At 35.2% G+C, this 18,623-nt stretch overlaps 1 protein-coding gene across 2 annotated transcripts in view; it reads left to right on the top strand.

The window, feature by feature from the left end:
- The window catches only part of LOC150087207 (tetratricopeptide repeat protein 39B-like), a 349,901-nt gene that overhangs the window by 151,455 nt on the left and 179,823 nt on the right, over positions 1-18,623 (top strand). For both annotated transcript variants that reach the window (XM_090371071.1, XM_090371072.1), the window contains exon 5: positions 6,723-6,852. In XM_090371071.1, the coding sequence (XP_090227197.1) occupies positions 6,723-6,852 (130 nt within the window). The remainder of the gene's footprint in view (positions 1-6,722; positions 6,853-18,623) is intronic.

The raw sequence follows: 18,623 nt of genomic DNA, 5'->3' as shown, positions 1-18,623 counted from the left end.
GGTTCAGTGTTGGGTCCATTGTTTTCTGTATTTATTAATGATATTGATGATGGTATATCAGGCTTAATATCCAAGTTTCCAGGTGATATGAAGGTTGGCAGGGTTGTTAATGACACTAATGACAGTACACTGCTGCAACAGGATTTAGAAAAGTTGAGCAGATGAGCTGAGAGGTGACAACTAAAGTTTAACATTGACAAATGTAAAGTACTGCATATTGGAAGCAGTATCCCCAGAATAATGTATCAACTGTGTGGTATTACACTGAAAGTTGTAGAGAATGAAAAGGACCTGTGGGTTATTGTGCAGGCAGATATGAAGTTTTCTGCTCAGTACAGATGGTCTGCATGGTGTCTTGTCAATGATATACAGGAATATTTCTAGCAGGGTTACAGAGGTGATTGTCCCCTCATATTAGGCAATGGTCAGGTCCTTGAGTACTGTATACAGGTCTGGAGGCCTCATTTTAGAAAGGATGTAGAGCTGCTGGAGTGAGTGCAGAGAAGGGCAACAAGATTAGTGAATGGAACAAAGGGTTACCCTTATGAAGAAAGGCTTAAATGTTTGCAAATTATAGTGTCTGGAGACTAGGCACCTGCGAGGTGATCTGATTGAGGTGTATGAAGCCTTGAATGGTTTGAGCCTGGTCAGTGCTGATGATATTCTTCCTCTTGCTCAGAATAATCACCTGATAGGACATAAATTCAATTGGGGAAAGGCAGTTGTAGGAGAGATGTGCAGAGGTTTATCTGTAGCCAGCGTGTGGTTGATTGCTGGAACAAACTTCCATCTGTAGTTGTAGAAGTTCATAGCTTAAATAGATTCAAGGCAGAACTAGAGAAACATTTCAAGCGAGTGGATGGGTGAAATTAGGTTTTTTTTTTTTTTTTTTTGTTGGGCTGATGCTATATAAGCTTGCTTTGTTGCATCATGTGCCTTTACTAATGCTAATTCCAGTAATTTATAACTTGCTGGTTAAAATAAAACTATGGCTCCTAGTTCTAGTCATTTATAACCATGAAAATTTCATCCTCATTCATTTTACTTAAGCCTCTCAGAGCCTTAAACACCTCAATCAAGTCTCCTCTAAGGTGCCTAGTTTTCAAGCTGGGCAACCAACATATTCGAAGTGTTTCTTGATATGGACGCCTTTTTCTCAATCTCACCAGGCAAGTTACCTGTCTTTGGACCCTTTCAAGAAGCTTGATGTCTTTTTTTTTTTTTTTTAGGTATGAACTTTAGGTGTATGTATAAAGAAATAGAAAATTTGTCAATTTTTTTACAGCCAAACATGGAAGCATATATTATGTGTTACAGCATATTTTTTTCAAACTATCTTGCTATGTTTCCCAATGTTTCTATTGCAATATGAATATTTCTCATACCCTCCCTATCAGCATAACATATGGAGAGCATGCTTTTCCAAATTAAAAATGGTAAAGAACTATTTAAGATTAACAATGACGCAAGGAAGGTTAACAAATTTGAGTCTCATTAGTATTGAAAAAGATATTGTTTCAATATTTCTGAAATTATCTATAATTTTTCGATAAGAAAATCAAGAAGAATAAATATTGTTTAGTTTTTTACTATTATATTATTGTATTCTTCTTTGTTAATATATATAAACATAATACTTTTGTATGTATAATCTTTACTTCATTGTTTCTTTTCTAATTAATTTAATTTATACTTTTTTTTTTTAAAGTAAATTTACAAATTTACATAATCACATTGTGATTATCTAAATTTTGTTGTCAATAATTATAATTGTTTTACTTTTGTTATTAATTATCATTATATGAATAAAATTATAACAAAAAAATATAAATTTTTTGAGGGGATACCAAATTGCGATGGGCACCACATTTCCTAGGAATGCTCATGATTATAGGAACTGCACATGTAAAATGATTATAACTGATATCTGAAGAGTCCCACTCGTATATCAATATTTCAACTATTATTTCAGTTTTTTGCGTAATTATTAAATTTTATGATGTAAATAGCCTCTCATTTTTCTTTTTGTGAAATCCCTTTCATTCTCTATGATAATGAAATTCTTTTTATTAAAAGGCTTTTTACAAATATATACATATCCTGCAATTTCAGAAATATTATTCTCACCTTTTTCAATATGTTTTATGTGTTCCCCTTTCTTGTATCTAATTTCCAAATTGTTTCCCTAATGTATAGTTTGCCACATACAAATGTGTTTTGTTAATAAAGTCAAAATAATTGTAAAATAATTAATCTATTCTTTGAAATAACTTCCTGTACTATTCACTGGTTTGCAAATTCTTTTTTGTTTTTTTCACTTATACCTTTTAACATATGGCACCATGACTGCTTTTCTGAAATTAACATTTTTATTATTTTGCACTTATCTCATTTTGGGAAATTAATATTCAGTTGTATTGTCAATGTTTTTACCTGGAAATCTGTTGTTTATTAAGGTTTTTTTTTTTTTTTTTTTTTTGGGTATAACACTCTTCACATACCCAGTCTGCTCAGTATGTTAGTGTTTCAATTTTTACTTTCTTAATATCTTTGGGTGGTTTTAATTATAAATTTCATATTACATTACCTGAATCTGTGTTTTTTTTTTTTTTTTTTTAAGATATATTTGCCTAATTAGTTGTTAGTTTGATTACCATTGCATCTAGAAACAGCAGCTTGTTTTCCATTTCTGATTCCAATTTAAAACTAATTGATCTGTGTCAGTTATTCATAAATGCCAAAATTTTTGTCAATTTTCCCATCTTCCATGTTAAAAGAAAAAAAAAAAATTGTCATCAGAACCAACGTAAGCAGGGGTTGAGGTGTGGCGCCCACACAACATGGAGGAATGCCGCCCCCTTATTGTTACCAGGCAGTACTAGGTGGTAGATGACTCTCATCAACCGGTGCAATACCACCACTTTGCTTATTGGAGGCTTGAAGCGGTGAACTCATGTTTAGTCTCTAGAGCTAAGTTCCGGTCAACCCTTCCCTATATCTTCCATCATGCAGTATGATTGATGACTTTTCAGGTTATGATGAACATCGTGGCGAGATCCAGTATTCCTACGTTTCGAGGGTACACCTCTAAAATGAGGTTCGCAGGTTGGCGGCTAGTTATAACACCAGTCCGAACCTATTGATAACTCTCTAGGAGGCTTCCGGATCAGCTAGTGTATTATCTTGCTACCTGCCAGATAGTGACTGGAGGGAGCCCGAGTAGTGTGTATGCAGGGAGCATTGTCGAGGCCACGTTGTCAAGGATCTGGGTATATTCTTACCATGTGTATGCCATATTCAAATATTTCATTATTTCATACAGCATGTCCCACCCACTTTTTCTTACTGTTGAATACACCATGAATTTTCAAACTAATAGAGCAAGCTTATCTGTGAAAAGATCTAAACCTCCCAAGCACTTCCTAATTCATTTCACAAATATACATGGTCTCAATTCTAATCTCAACGATGTCCATTTCCACTTGCAGTCTACCAAACCCCATGTACTTTTTCTTACAGAATCTGAGTTATCGGTTGATTCAAATACTGCTCAGCTCAGATGCCCAAATTATTCGCTGTATGATTCCTTTCACCTCAAAGGTGGTAATTGTGCATATGTCTGTTCTGATATATGCACAATTACGACCCAGTCAGATTGTTCACCTTGATAGTCCCTCTCAGAGACTTGGTAATTTGGAATCTCCTCTCTTTGATCTTCTCTGGCTTAAAATCTCTCTACCTCATTGTGTCAAATTCATCTGTTGTCTCTACTGTTCTCCCAACTCCACTAACCACTTGGAGCTCTTTGACTTCCTCTCTTTGGAACTTGACTTTCTCCAGTCCAACTTTCCTAACAGTGAGGTAATTTTCCTTGGTGATTTTAATGTTCACAACTCCAGCTGGCTTCCGTTTTCTAGTCACACCGACCCAGCTGGTCGAGATGCTGAGGCTTTTGCAATTACTAATGACCTTGCATAGATTGTTCATTTACCTACAAGAATACCGGACAATCCTAATCATACAGCCAACACACTTGATCTTTTTCTCACAAAAAATCCTTCTAAGTACTTCTTGTTGAAGTGAGAGGCCCTTTAGGCACTTCAGATAACAACTTGGTGATTGTCTCTTCTCCAATGAAGCCTTTTTCTCATGGCTGTTCCCAACCTCTTGTTGTTTGGCATTACAAGAATGCAAAATGGGATGACCTGCGAGATTTCTTTTCTTCTTTTCCTTGGTCGGATTACTGTTTCAAAACTTCTGATGTCAACGTTTGCTCAGATCGTGTCAGTGAAATTATTCTTGCAGGAATGGAATCCTTTATCCCACACTCCCACTTTAAAATCTAAACCTTTCTTTTCCAATAAATGTGCTAAGGCTGTTCAAGAGAAGAATGTTGCATATCGTAATTGGCTTGTTTCTAATTCTTCAGTTTCATTTTCTGCCTACACCAAAGCTCGCAACAATTGTAAAGCAGTTATTAATCAGTCCAACCTAGAGTTTGAACAGGCTAAGATTAGAAAACTTGCTTCTTGCCCTAATGGTAGCTGAGGATTCTGATCTCATTCTGGTCTCTTGCCAAAGCTATTGGCTGCAAATTTTGCCCATCTCTGCTCCCACCTCTGTCCAGACCAGATGGTTCTGTTGTCACTTCAGCCAAGGATAAAGCTGACCTAATAGCATCCCATTTTTCTTCCAACTCATGTATTAATGATTTTGGTAAAACACCTCCCACCATTCCTAACACGCTCCATTTAATGCCTCCTGTGGTCTTCTGTCAAAAGGATGTCAGAAGGATTTTGACGAATCTTGATGCTAAGAAAGCTCCAGGTCCCAATGGTATTTCTCCACTTGTTCTGAAAACCTGTGCTCCTGAACTTACTCCTATTCTTTGCTGCCTTTTTTTCACTTTCTTATTCCAAAGGTGTTTTTCCTTCTGCTTGGAAATTTGCTCATATCCAGCCAGTTCCTAAAAAGGGTGACAAATCCCTCCCATCCAATTATTGTCCCATTGCAATTACTTCTACTCTCTCTAAAGTAATGGAGAAATCAATTAACTGCCAACTCTTAAACTACCTAGAAACGTTCCGTCTGATCAACGATCGCCAGTATGGATTCCATCAGTGTCGATCCACTGCTGATATTATGGCTTATGTTACCCATTTATGGACTAATTCAATGGAAAGGTTCTCTGAAACACAAGTAGTTGCTCTTGACGTCTCAAAGGCTTTCAGTCATGTTTGCCATAAAGGTCTTCTAAACAAGCTTCCATCTTATGGTTTGCCAACTGTTTTTAGTAATTGGTATAGACCAATTAGCTTGTTATCCCACATCTACAAGTTGTTCACAAGGGTCATTACTAACAGATTAGAAAGAATACTTGATGAGAATCAACCGAAAGAGCAAGCTGGCTTTAGGACAGGATTCTCAACTATGGATTACCTTCACGTAATATCACAGCTAATGGAGAAAGCAAATGAATATAAAACACCATTATGCCTGGCATTTGTGGATTATGAAAAGGCATTTGACTCCATACAGCATAAGGCAATGTTTCGGGCACTGGAAAGACAAGGCATAGATACCCCATATATTATGATTTTGAAGAAAATATATGAGAGTGCTACCTCCTTTATTAGACTAGACAAAGACAGTAGCAAATTTAAAATCGAGAAAGGAGTTTGACAAGGAGACACAATATCTTCAAAGCTGTTTACTGCTGCCCTTGAGGAAGCTTTCAGAAGATTAGACTGGTCGCAGAAAGGAGTCAATGTGAACGGAGAGTACCTAAACCATTTGCGATTTGCAGATGACATTGTGGTCATAAGCCACGATCCCAAAGAATTAGAGGAAAATCTTAATCAGTTATGCACAGTTAGTAAGGATTTTGGACTAAAGATGAATATGGCTAAAACAAAAGTAATGATTAACAAGTATGCCACAGAAAGGGAAATAATGATTGAAGGAGCAGTAATTGAAAAGGTGGAGTCATATACTTATCTGGGACAAGTTATTTGCTGTAATAATGATAAATGGCTGGAAGTCAAGAGAAGAATAAATTTTGGATGGATAGCATTCAGGAAATATAGTCACATACTGAAGAGCAATATCCCAGTTTGTCTGAAACGTAAAATAATGAATCAATGTATACTCCCCACCATGACTTATGGAAATGAAACTTGGGCACTCACCAAAAGAATGGAAGAGAAGCTGAGAACTACAGAGGTATTAAGTACTATAGGTTCTAATACCTCTCGTGTTTGGGATTTACATAAAAAAAAAAAAAAATTGGCGCTCCATTGTCCCTACACAAGACGAGAAGAAGAGGTCATATCCATCTGACCCATCTTTATTTACTCACAGGAAACAATCCACCACAGTGTCCACATTGTTATATAAATCTGACTGTTAAACATATTCTCACTGACTGCCCCTACTATAGACAAGACAGAACTTCAACCGTGCTATCACTGGTAAATCTTTATAAACCAATAACTTTGGAGAATCTCATTAGTGACAAAGCAAATTTCCGAATTTTTCAACTTTCTGAAGCAAATTGGACTTTTTAATCATTTCTGATTTTATGAAAATTTCTCATTTCCTTATATTAAAAATGAATAGATGCATTGTAGCCATAGTAGCCTATGCTCCATTAAACCCCCATAACAACAAATTTAAATAAATATTTTTTTTGTTTAACTAATTATTTATATTTTCCCTTACAGGATGATATAAATAATGGTATGGAAGCTTTGAGAAATGGTGTAATAGTAGCTAACAAAAGGCGAAGAAAAGGAGCTCTTGTCTATATTAGCAAAATGATCAGAGGTGTGGATTATAACATTTATTCTGAAGGTAATATTTCAAAAACAAAGCTTCATTCTTTAGCGTAAAAATTTGAAATGTGTGTACAAACATGTAAAGATTATAATTTTTGAGCAGTCATGCTGTTGCGCTGTATGCAACTTGACTTTGCATGCCCTGCAGAGGATTAATTATTCGCATGTTCCAGTTAAATAAAATTGCAAATCTTACTGTTCTCTGTGATTGAAACCTTTAAACCTATGATCTAAAATAAATCAGAGTATAATAGAAATTAGGAAGTGACAAAAAAAAGAAAAAAAAACTTCCACCAAAGGAACCGAGTTTGCCATAATCTATAATGTTAATGTAATAACATTTGCATCAAATGTGAGAAACTTGGTTTTGTCACCAGAAATTTCGAATTTATTTTATTTACTTTTTTCGAGAATTGCTGCTCCAAAACAAAACATTCACCAATTTTGCTTAATAAAAAATGTATTTTAATATGAACAGTTGCATAAAAGCATATAAAAAAAATTTATCAAAACTGGGGGTTTCCTAGGATCAGTTCTGGGACCACTGTTGTTTCTGCTTTGCATAAATGACATTGATGAAGGGATAGAGAGTGTGATGTCAAAAGTTGCAGATAATATTGAAGATTGGGAGATTGATTAATTGATCAACACCAACCAGCACTCCTTCAGGGTGACTTGGACAAGCTTCAGGGATGGTCAGAAAAGTGGCGGCTATGTTTTATTTTAACAAAATGCAAGGGCTTTTACTTAGGAAATAGCAATGTCAAAATAACTTTTACAGCTAGTGAGGATAAATTAAAAATAGTAGAGGGAGAAAGGGATTTGGATTTGGTCAGACCTGAAGTTCTCCAAGCAGTATAGACTGTGGCAAAGAAGGCCCATGGTGTTCTCTCAATAATTTATCAAACATTTGCTTATAGTGGTAGGTTGTTGTTGTTGTTGGTTTTTAGGAGCATTAGCACCTAAGGCCATATTGCTCCGGGATATGCAGTGGTCATTCCCTGACCTTTCCGCATCCTCCGTATTTGGTGGTGACGGGCTCGAACCCCGGGCTAATCAAGAAGTGTGTGCTACGCACTGCTGCTCTTTCCCACCTGGTTCTGGAGGCGCATAGTGGTAGGTAGGTCAACAGTTTGTAAGACCACACTTGGAATACAGTGTTTTCAAGTATGGAGACTGCACCTAAAACAAGTCATCTTTTTGAAAGAGTCCAAATATAAGCATCCTGCTCACTGAGAGCTGCAAATGATCACCTGTAGGAGGAAAGACAATGTATGGGCTACAGAGCTTGGCAGCCAGGCACTTTAGACAATGATATTATCATAGAATATATTTTGACTGCCTAATATAACTCTTAATTGGTTTTGATCTTGGGATTAAGGAAAAAATTAAAAAAAAAACAAAAAAAACAGAGAAAGGGGTGACTGATGGACACCATTTGAAATTTTAATATGAAACACACAAAATACATAATTTCTCCCCAGGGCCCACATTAAAAATACAGATCTATATTCATACTGAAGACTATCAGACAAAGCCAGAAAGAGTTCACTGAACTTCAAATCATCTGATGGTTATCCCTTTACTATAATCAGAAGTCTATGAGGGAACCCACCCATTCTCTCTCAGGTTACTATTTGTTCAAATCCCCAAAAAGTAGTAACCTGGGAGAGAAGTCTCTCCCGGATTACTACAGAAAGTAGTTACTATAGAAAGTAGTGACAGACCTCTCCCGGATGCTACAGAAACCTATGGTAGATATAAACTAGTCTGCAATCAAGTAAGAAAGTAAGTCAAGCCAAGGTAGATTATGAGAAGTCTCTGGCAAAGAAAGCCAAGAAAAGCAACAAAGACTTCTTTACTTATATTAACAGTAGTAGGAAGGGGTTGAATCACATTGCTCCACTTGATATTGATGGTTTAACTGTTGATGAACCTTCACACATTAACTGTTGATGAATCTACATTCACACATAAGGAATTCTTTAGGGAAGGGGATGCCACAAGTTTGATAAAACTCTAACAAGGAGCTAAATGATTTTGTAATAGCTTAAAGGAAAGTGGAAGGGAATTTATTGCAGTTAAACCTAAGAAAGGCACCTGGGGTGGATAGGTTCTATCCAGTCATATTGAGGGAGGCAGCAAAGGAGGTAAGCAAACCCTTAGCCATAATTATGAGAACATCTTTGGATTCAAAGGAGGTCCCTGTGGATGGGAGATGTGCTAATGTATTCACAATTCACAAAGGAGGATCAAACGGTGACAAGACCAGTTAATGTCTATTCCAGGGAAAATAATGGGGTCACCGGTTAAAGAAGTAATGCAGGACCATCTAGACCAGTGGCCTCACACTCAAATTGCATGTGGGTCGAATGCACAATCTGAAAGCAGCTGACGGGCCGGAATTTTTTTTTTAACAAAATGAGAGTGAATATATACAGGCATACCTCGATTAACGAATAGGATGCGTTCCACGAAATTACTTCGTTAAGCGAAACTTCGTTTTCAGAGGTAAAAATACTATGGCCAGAATAGGGATACGTTCCTACGTAAAGAAAATGAAAAGCTTTTTTTCGAACAAAGAAAAGTTTTATTAAATAAACAGTCAACTTACATACAAAGTGAAATCACATTTTAAAATATGAGGTTAAAGTTGATTGTTTATGCTTTTTTGCCTATACGGAGTTATTGCATTTAACACTGATCGCTTAACTATAACACTTCTTCCTAAGTCAGGATCATTTTCACTAAAAAAATTTAAAACGTTTTCAATATCATTTAAGCACCTTTTTAAATCTTTGGTTGTTAACACTTTTTCGGCAGGTACTTCTTTAACTTCGCCTTCATTATCTTTGTCTTCGTTGCTAACAAGGCTTTCTAAATCTTCCACTGAAAAACCATCATCTTCTGCATTCAATAAATTTCTAACATCCTCTTCATCGACATTTTCGAAACCTATTTGATTGAGCCATCTGGATAACTTCATTTCTAATTCTTGGATGTTATTTTCTTCTTCTAGTACAACTTCTGGCCATATTTTGCGCCAAACTCCATTTAAGCATTTCTTAGTGACTTCTTTCCAAGAACTATCAATGCTTTCTATTGCGTTTTTAATGGTGTAGTTTTTCCAAAAGGTTTTAACTGTTATTTCCTCTTTATCCTCTAGTTCAGTTAAATTGCTTAAAGTTCGACGCAGATTATAAGCTTTAAATGATGCTATTACTCCCTGATCCAATGGTTGAATCAGGGAAGTTGTGTTTGCTGGAAGAAACACAACTTTGACAGGAATGCATGTGTCCAACGTGTTAAGATCAGTAGGATGTCCCGGAGCATTGTCTAACAACAAAAGAGCTTTTTCTTCAAAGTTGTTTTTTTGACAATACTGTTTTACTCCAGAACAAAAGTGGTTAACAAACCAATCAGTAAATAACTCCATGGTAACCCACGCTTTTCTATTTGCTTTCCATATTACAGGTAAATTCATTTTTATGTTACCTTTTAACGCCCTCGGATTTTCTGAATGGTAAACTAATAACAATTTTAATTTATAATCGCCAGAGGCATTTGATCCAAAGAGTAACGTTAAACGGTCTTTGGCTGCTTTGAACCCAGCAGCCGATTTTTCTTCAATAGAAATGAAGCTTTTTGTTGGTAGCCGTTTCCAGAACAAACCGCTTTCGTCAACATTGAACACCAAATTTGGTGGAAAATTTTCACGTTTAATTATTTCCTTTAGTTTTTCTGGAAACTTATTTGCAGCTTCAACATCTGCACTTGCAGCTTCTCCTGTTAATTTTACACTATGAATCCTGGCCCGTTTTTTAAATTTCTCGAACCAACCACGAGAAGCCCCAAAGGTTTCCGTAATTTCTTCAGTTTATTTAGATTTCAGGTGATTAAACAAAAATGGAATATTTTTTTTATGTTAAATGGGGCTTGAAATTGCGGATTTCGTTATATCGAGGCTTCGTTATCAGAGGTAACGTTAACCGAGGTATGCCTGTATATGTATATATATATATATATATATATATATAGTATATAAAACAGGTGAAAAAGGTAAAGAAAGGAAAAGAAAAAGGTAAAGAAAGAAAAAGAAAATAGATGTACCTGGACGCGCAAGGCTACAGAACAGGATACAACTATAAAATAAAATAAAACATAGAAATAAATGATAAAGGATATAGTAAGATGGGAAAGTTATTAACAACAACGTGCCATGCCTAATGGAAGAAGATATGAGAAGAAAAGAATGTTAAGATCCTAATAAATTAAGTGGAAAAAGTGGCTGAATTGATAAGCCAAATCATATTTACAAAAGCTAGAAAAAAGTGGTAATTAATGCATATTAAACAAACACTTTTTATCAAAGCTTTAAACGGCCTATATACCAAATTATGTTTAAATGATATTCCTATTAATTTTATAAATCGTATTATTAAAAATCTTTCTAACTTCATTAAACATAAATTCGGTTTCACTATATCTCATTTTGATTAGGGTTAACATGATAATTTGTACAGATGTATAGTTGTAAATTTAAATGGTGGTATTCCCACCACTTTGAAAGTGATCACATCATATGACTTCTATTCTGAACGATGCTCATGTCTTTTCACTTTCTAAGTTACCCTTTAAGTTTTATTTATTTAATTTTTTCCATTATTATTTTATTTTAATTATTTTTGCTTAATTATTTTTAATTATTATTCGGACCTTTTCCTCACTTTTAACTATAGAGGGCGTCCATTATTATTTTTCTACTAAGCAACCTCTCCTTGTTTGTATTCTATTTATTAATCATGTTTATTATGCATTTTACTAATTGATGCTACATAATTTTACTAATTGATGCTACATAATTTTACTAATTTTAAAGGTATGTAATTTTATTCTTCTTTATACTAGTTTTTTTTTTACATCTGACATTAACAAAAAAAATATTTCACAGGCTAGCGGTATTAATTTTCCTCTTCTACTAACACCTTCACAGCCAAGGCCCTCTCTAAGAGGTTAGCTTTTGTAAATATGATTTGGCTTATCAATTCAGCCACTTTTTCCACTTAATTTATTAGGATCTTAACATTCTTTTCTTCTCATATCTTCTTCCATTAGGCATGGCACGTTGTTGTTAATAACTTTCCCATCTTACTATGTCCTTTATCATTTATTTCTATGTTTTATTTTATATATATATATATATATATATATATATTGCATCATACTTATCCCTAATGTATGGATACCACCCCTTTATAACCTGGTGTTACGCGTGTGTGTGTGGTGTGTTACGCGTAAGTTTATAATAAGTTTGGATTAATTTATTTATTAAATTTTTCTACAGAAAAAATACATATGTTTGTATGTAAATAATTATAAATTTTATTTCTTACTACAACTTGACACTTGATGGCATTTCGATTCTGATAAAGTTTGTAGCCTTGGAAAAAAAATTACTAGAAACTATCTTCATCATGGATTGTAGATGCTTATTGGTCAATTGGGTTCTTTTCTTAGACTGATTAATTTTCAACTGCGAGAAAAACTGTTCACATATAAATGTACTCCCAAATAAAGCGATTATTCTTATTGCAAAAATTTGTAACTGAGGGTATTTATCTTTTGACAAGTACGAATAAAAGTTAATCAAATCTGTATCTTCAAATCTTTGAATAAGATTTATATCACACTGTAAATTAATTAGCTCCATTTGTAGATTTTCTGGTGCGTTATTCACGTTCGTTTTTAATGGTAATGAAAATAATGTAAAATCGGACTGCAAATCATTAAAATCTTTAAATCTTTCTTCAAATTCTTGTCTTAATAATGCTATTTTTCTTGCATATCCTTGGGATTTTTCATTTGAAATAATAGGGCAGGATTTAAGATGTAGGAAATGTACGAAATTTTTTTGGTGTTTCCCATAATTGCAATTTAACTTTAAAAGCTTTAATACAAGCATACATGTCAGTGATAAGTTTATTCTTTCCTTGCAGCTCTTTATTGAGAATATTTAAATGGCCGGTTAAGTCAACAAGAAATGCTAAATCTGTTATCCTTGTATCATTATGTAGCTCGTTGATGGTTTTATTTTTTTGTGTCATGAAAATTTTGATTTCATTTATTAAATCAAAAAAATCGTTTTAATACAGCTCCTCGACTTAACCACCTCACCTCGTTATAATAAATCATTTCTCCGTACTCACTTTCAATTTCTTCAAGCAATGCAACAAATTCTCGATGATTCAGAGCTTGTCCACGGATAAAGTTTACTGTTTTAGTTACTGTTTCCATAACATTATGCATCTGCAAACTTTTGGCAAAAAGTGCTTTTTGATGAATAATGCAATGTATAGTGCAAAAATTGAAACTGTAACTTTTCTTCCCTCAATTTGCCTTCCAACATTTCAAATTTTTCTTTGATTCATTTCGTAATGGCGACGAAAATTGTATTCTTTTGGAATTGATATTCCCTTATTACAAATAAAACATACAATTTTATTGCCCACAACACCACAAAAGTACATAATTTCCCATTTATCTTGAAAAACACGTCCTTCTTCGTCCACTTTTCTTTTAACCTTTGTTAAAGACATGGCTTGCAGTTTAATCTCTTAATTAAAATAACTATTATAATTTTATTTACAACTTTAATTTAACAAGATGAATTTTCGTATGAAAGCAACACTCAAAAGTTATGCACAATTCTAAACAATAGGTATTGATATAATGTAGAATCTACATTATATCAATACCTATCGTTTATTGTTAGATCTACATTGTAGACCTAACAACAAGCACAAATAAACAGGTTTTATAAGCCGTACGTTAGTTTGTCTCTATCTATATAGCAATATGAACTGCGCAGCTGTGCATCCAGCTAACCAACTAGTGACTGATTCAAGGAAAATACTGTATATATCAGAAGTACCAACTCAATACAAAAAATCGGAAACACCAGAATACTGAAGCGCCACCAACTGTCGGCTGGCGAACTAAATTTACTGATTGTACCGACGTGGGAAGTTCTCCCCCCTTACTCCAGTCACGTGGCCTGGCATACAAGCATACAGTGACAAAGACAAAGCCCAACCTATTCATTCTATCTCTTTTTCCTTCAATAGCAGTCGCGCACGTAAGCTCAGTCCATATCTCTATGTCTCTAAAACTATAAGCACTGTATTTACAACAAATACATAATTGAAATCTATTCGCGGGCTGTGTAAAATTGCTTCAGGGGGCCGGATGCAGCCCGTGGGTCGCCAGTTTGAGACCACTGATCTAGACCATATACAGCATGAGGTTTGTTAAGGGGGACCTCTTGTCTGTCTGACCAATTTGATTGGATACTATGATGCAGTAACAAAAAATAATTTTGCATCCAGTTCCTTTGTTACTGCACCATTTCAGTTTTGGATTTTAGAAAGGCTTTTGATACTATTTTACATAAGACTTCTGTACAAACTGGAGCATTTGGCATTAAGGGCAAGTTACTGCTATGAATAAAGGGATGGTTGAGTGGGAGAAGACAGTTGTTGTCAATGGATGCTGCTCTTCATGGACTAATGTTATCATTGGGGTCCCCTAGGGTTTGGTGCTGGGCCCACTATTGTTTTCTGTATTTATCAGGCTTAATGTCCAAGTTTGAACACGATACAAAGGTTAGCAGGGTTGTCAATGACACTAATGACAATATGCTACTGCAACAGGATTTAGAAAAGTTGAGCAGATGAGCTGAGAGGGGGGCAACTGAAATTTAACATTGACAAATGTAAAGTACTGCATATGGGTAGCAGTAACCTCAGAGTAACGTATCAACTGTGTTGTGCTATACTTAGGGTAGTGGAAAATGAAAAAATATCTGGGAGTAATTGTGTAGTGAGATATGAAATTCTCTGAGCAGTGCAGAAAGGCTGCCAGAACGGCACATGGGGTTTTGTCAGTGATATACAGGAATTTTTCTAGCAGGGATAAGGAGATGATTATTCCATTGTATAAGGCAGTGGCCAGACCACATCTTGAATACTACATACATGTCTGGAGGCCTCATTTTAGGAAGGATATAGAGCTGCTGCAATAGGTACAGAGAAGGGCAACAAGATTGGTGAGGGGAACAAAGGGATGTTCTTATCAAGAACAGCTTGGGTTCTTCAAATCACAGTGTCTGGAGACTAGGCACCCGCCAGACAATCTGATTGAGATGTTTAAGGCTTAGAATAAATGAAGGAGCATAAATTCAAATTTAAACACACATGAAGGAGCATAAATTCAAATTGAGGTAGGATGGTTGCAGAATAGATGTGTGGAAGTTTGCCTTTAGCCAACAGGTAATGATTGCTAGAACAAACTTCCATCTGATGTTGTGGAAGTGGATAGTCTGAATAAATTCAAGGAAGAACTAGGCAAACCATTGGAAGGGATGGATAGGTGAAATGGGATTTATTTTATTTTTTATTGTTTGGCTGATACTGTATAAGCTTGTGTTCTTGTATCATCTGCACCATTAATACTAATATACCTATCACTAAACATACCTGATCCAGTATGGATCAGGTATGTTTAGGATAGTGAAAATTTCCATACTGATACTGTATAAGCTTGTGTTCTTGCATCATCTGCACCATTAATACTAATATACCTAACACTAAACATACCTTATCCAGTATGGACCAGGTATGTTTAGGATAGTGCAAATTTCCATACTAGCTACAAGACAATTTTTTCCATCCACTGCTATCTAGTCAGAATTATTACTGCCCTCTTAATTTTTATCGATAGAATGATCTATCAATGTAGATGCAGAGGTTTCAACAGTGTTGGATCATCATTATATGGTTATCTGTTTTCTTTGTATAGCTTCATAGCACCCAGTTTAATTTTCAAATACTTGAATTTCCCCTGAATTTTGTATTTTTATTTATTTAATTTTTTTTAGTTACCTTTGGTTTGTGGTTCCTGTAGCATGCTTCTTTATAATAGCATTATGTACACATGGATATCTACAGGAATTCTTTTCTTACTTTTTTATTTTAATCATTTGTAATTTTACCTCAGTTTATTTGAAATCTGATTTTTAATTCCTTTAGTTTTTACGTTGTATTTTATTTTAAATGGAAGCTATTTTTAAATAGCTCTATGTGTGTGACATAGGGTTTTTTATGTCTTGTTCCCTATCCATAGACTATTTCGTCCCACTCCTCAGAAGAGTATTTAGGGAAGTAAGGTTGGAGAAGGCAGATTCCTTCAGTTGTATATTCTTAATATTATTCTGTCTCTATTTATTGTAGTCTTGTTTTTTATTACTTTAATTATACCTTAGTTTAGATATCTCTATTTTAATTTAATTTCCTAAGAGTGGGTATTTAAAATCATAATTATTATACATTATAGAGAATTCTTTTAGTTAGTCTTTTTTGTTCCCCTCCCACCCACAACCAACCATTTTTTTTCTTCCTGGCATGCTTTGACCATTATTTTATTTTTTCCTTGTTTTATAATTTTTCCATGTTCTAGACCCTACAGCTGGGTTGAACAAGACTGATCATTGCCTCAGTGGACTTGGAATGACTGAGGATGGCCTATTAAGGTATAGCATCATTATAGAAATGACAGCTGTATTATAGATATATCTGTTGGCAGTAGTTGTTCAGATAAGCAAAAATAAATAAGTGGATTGTGGAGTTTGGACAAAATCCAAAGTAGATTTTCCAAACACAAAAATCTGCCAAGTGCTCCAAAGAACAAGTTTTAAATATTTCTAAATTTGACCATGCTCTAAGGGTTTATTTAACTGAAGTTGTAAATTTTGTAATGCTGTAGAAATCTGTCCTTTGCATTATTTCTAAATATTTCTAGCAATTGGTGTGGGGATAATGATTGACACCAGTTGTACTCTTTGCATTTTTATTCTGGTATAATGAGTGTGTGTGAGTAATTATTATCAACCTTTGTGGATCATACCACTTTGAACAATGACCCATTTAAAGCCATGATTATATTGTGACAATATTTCTAAATTTCGAGGGACTGCAGTTAGATTTGTAGTCGTTTTGCATTTTTTAAATTTAGGATTTAGCAGTGGCAAATGATGTAAGAAAGCAAGCTTATACAGCGTTAGCAAAAAAAAAAAAAAAAAATAAAAGAAAAAACCCACCTCCCATTTCACCTATTCATTCCCTCCAATAGTTTGTATAGTTCTTCCTTGAATTGATTAGCATTTTGTCTTTTGGCAATGATAGAATGTAACCACTCTTTTCGTGTTTCCTGTATCTACTTTCACAGTAGTTACCAGTCAATGAGGCCCCGGGTGCCAAGCGTTTCCGTGGCCAAGCGATTCTCGTGCGATTGAAAAGCGTTTTCCTCTAAGCGACTAGGTTCTCTTTTGTTTTCTCCCTTGATTATTACACTTTTTCGTTAAGTAGCCCTTTTTCTTAAAAGCACTAAGAAGAGAGCCCAGAAAAAGGAAAGAACCTTTTTCTTTAATTAAATTAGTTTTACTAATTGTACTAACCTATACGCTTGCTTGGCCACAAGCGGCACTGCTCCTGCCTCCCCGTGGCGGGGCCGGTAATCTGGGTGGTAAAAATATACCCCCAGGGCCAAAAGGAGCTAACATGGATACGACTAATTATCCACTTTTAGAGCCATCAAGCTCAAGGTCAGAAATTCCTGACAACGACCATGACACCAACCAGCCCAAAAGGTTTAGAAGGGAACCTGAATGCCATGATGAATTACCAAATTTCTTGGTGATTCATTCCTTATCCTCCCAACTTGTAGGAAAATTGTCACCATTCTTGATTCAAAAATGTCTGGAATCAATTACTGGATCACCAAAAATGGTGAAAAGACTACAATCCGGAGATCTCCTCATTGAAACTGCCACCGCTAAACATTCTGAGCGGCTCTTAAACACAAGATCATTTTGTGGGCTCACAGTATCAATTACTCCACACAGAACCTTAAATTCATCAAAGGGTGTAATCAGTGAGTGGGACCTAATTACAGTCTCTGAAGAAGAGCTACTTCAAGAACTAAGTAGTCAAAAAGTTACAAATGTGAAACGGATTATGACTAAAAAAGATGGAAATCTTACTCCAACAAGATCCATCATTCTGACATTTAGCACTCCAGACTTACCATCCTCTATTAAAGCTGGTTATTTAAACTGCCGGATTCGACCATACATCCCGAATCCTGTTCGTTGCTTTAAATGTCAGAAATACGGCCATTCCCAGCAGGCTTGTCGCGGGGAAGCCACATGTCCCATCTGTGGCTCTAAAGATCACACCCAAGCGGATTGTTCAGTCAAAACTCCTGTTTGTCCAAACTGCAAAGGAAGCCATCCAGCCTTTTCCAAAACTTGTGAGCTATGGATAACAGGAAAGAAAATACAAAAATACAAAATTGAAAATAAAGTCACGTTTCCTGAGGCACGTAGACAAGTTATGTCGACCATGCCTAGTGGCCATTCTTATGCCGCTAGAACTAGAAACTTTGTTTCTACTGCAGCTCAAACGGATGTATCAGTTCCGCCTAACACCTCTCTAGCGAATTGGCTTAAATTTACACTTTCAACCTCTAAAAAAGATAATCCTCCGAAAAAAACTAGCGAAGCCACAAATACTCCAATCAGTATTCCCACTCATACCCCATTAGTCTCAGTTGAAAAAGAACAATTAAAATCTCACTCAGTCTCAAAAAAAATGGAATCGCCTACCAATAATATGGATGTAGATGAGCTGCTAAGTAACGAGGACTCCATGCAGATGACACCATGGATATTGG

Source organism: Mastigoproctus giganteus, chromosome 4 (assembly GCF_048544385.1).
Source record: "Mastigoproctus giganteus isolate SK-2022 chromosome 4, ASM4854438v1, whole genome shotgun sequence".
Taxonomy (NCBI): Eukaryota; Metazoa; Arthropoda; class Arachnida; order Uropygi; family Thelyphonidae; genus Mastigoproctus; species Mastigoproctus giganteus.
This window is presented reverse-complemented; position numbering and strand designations above follow the sequence as displayed.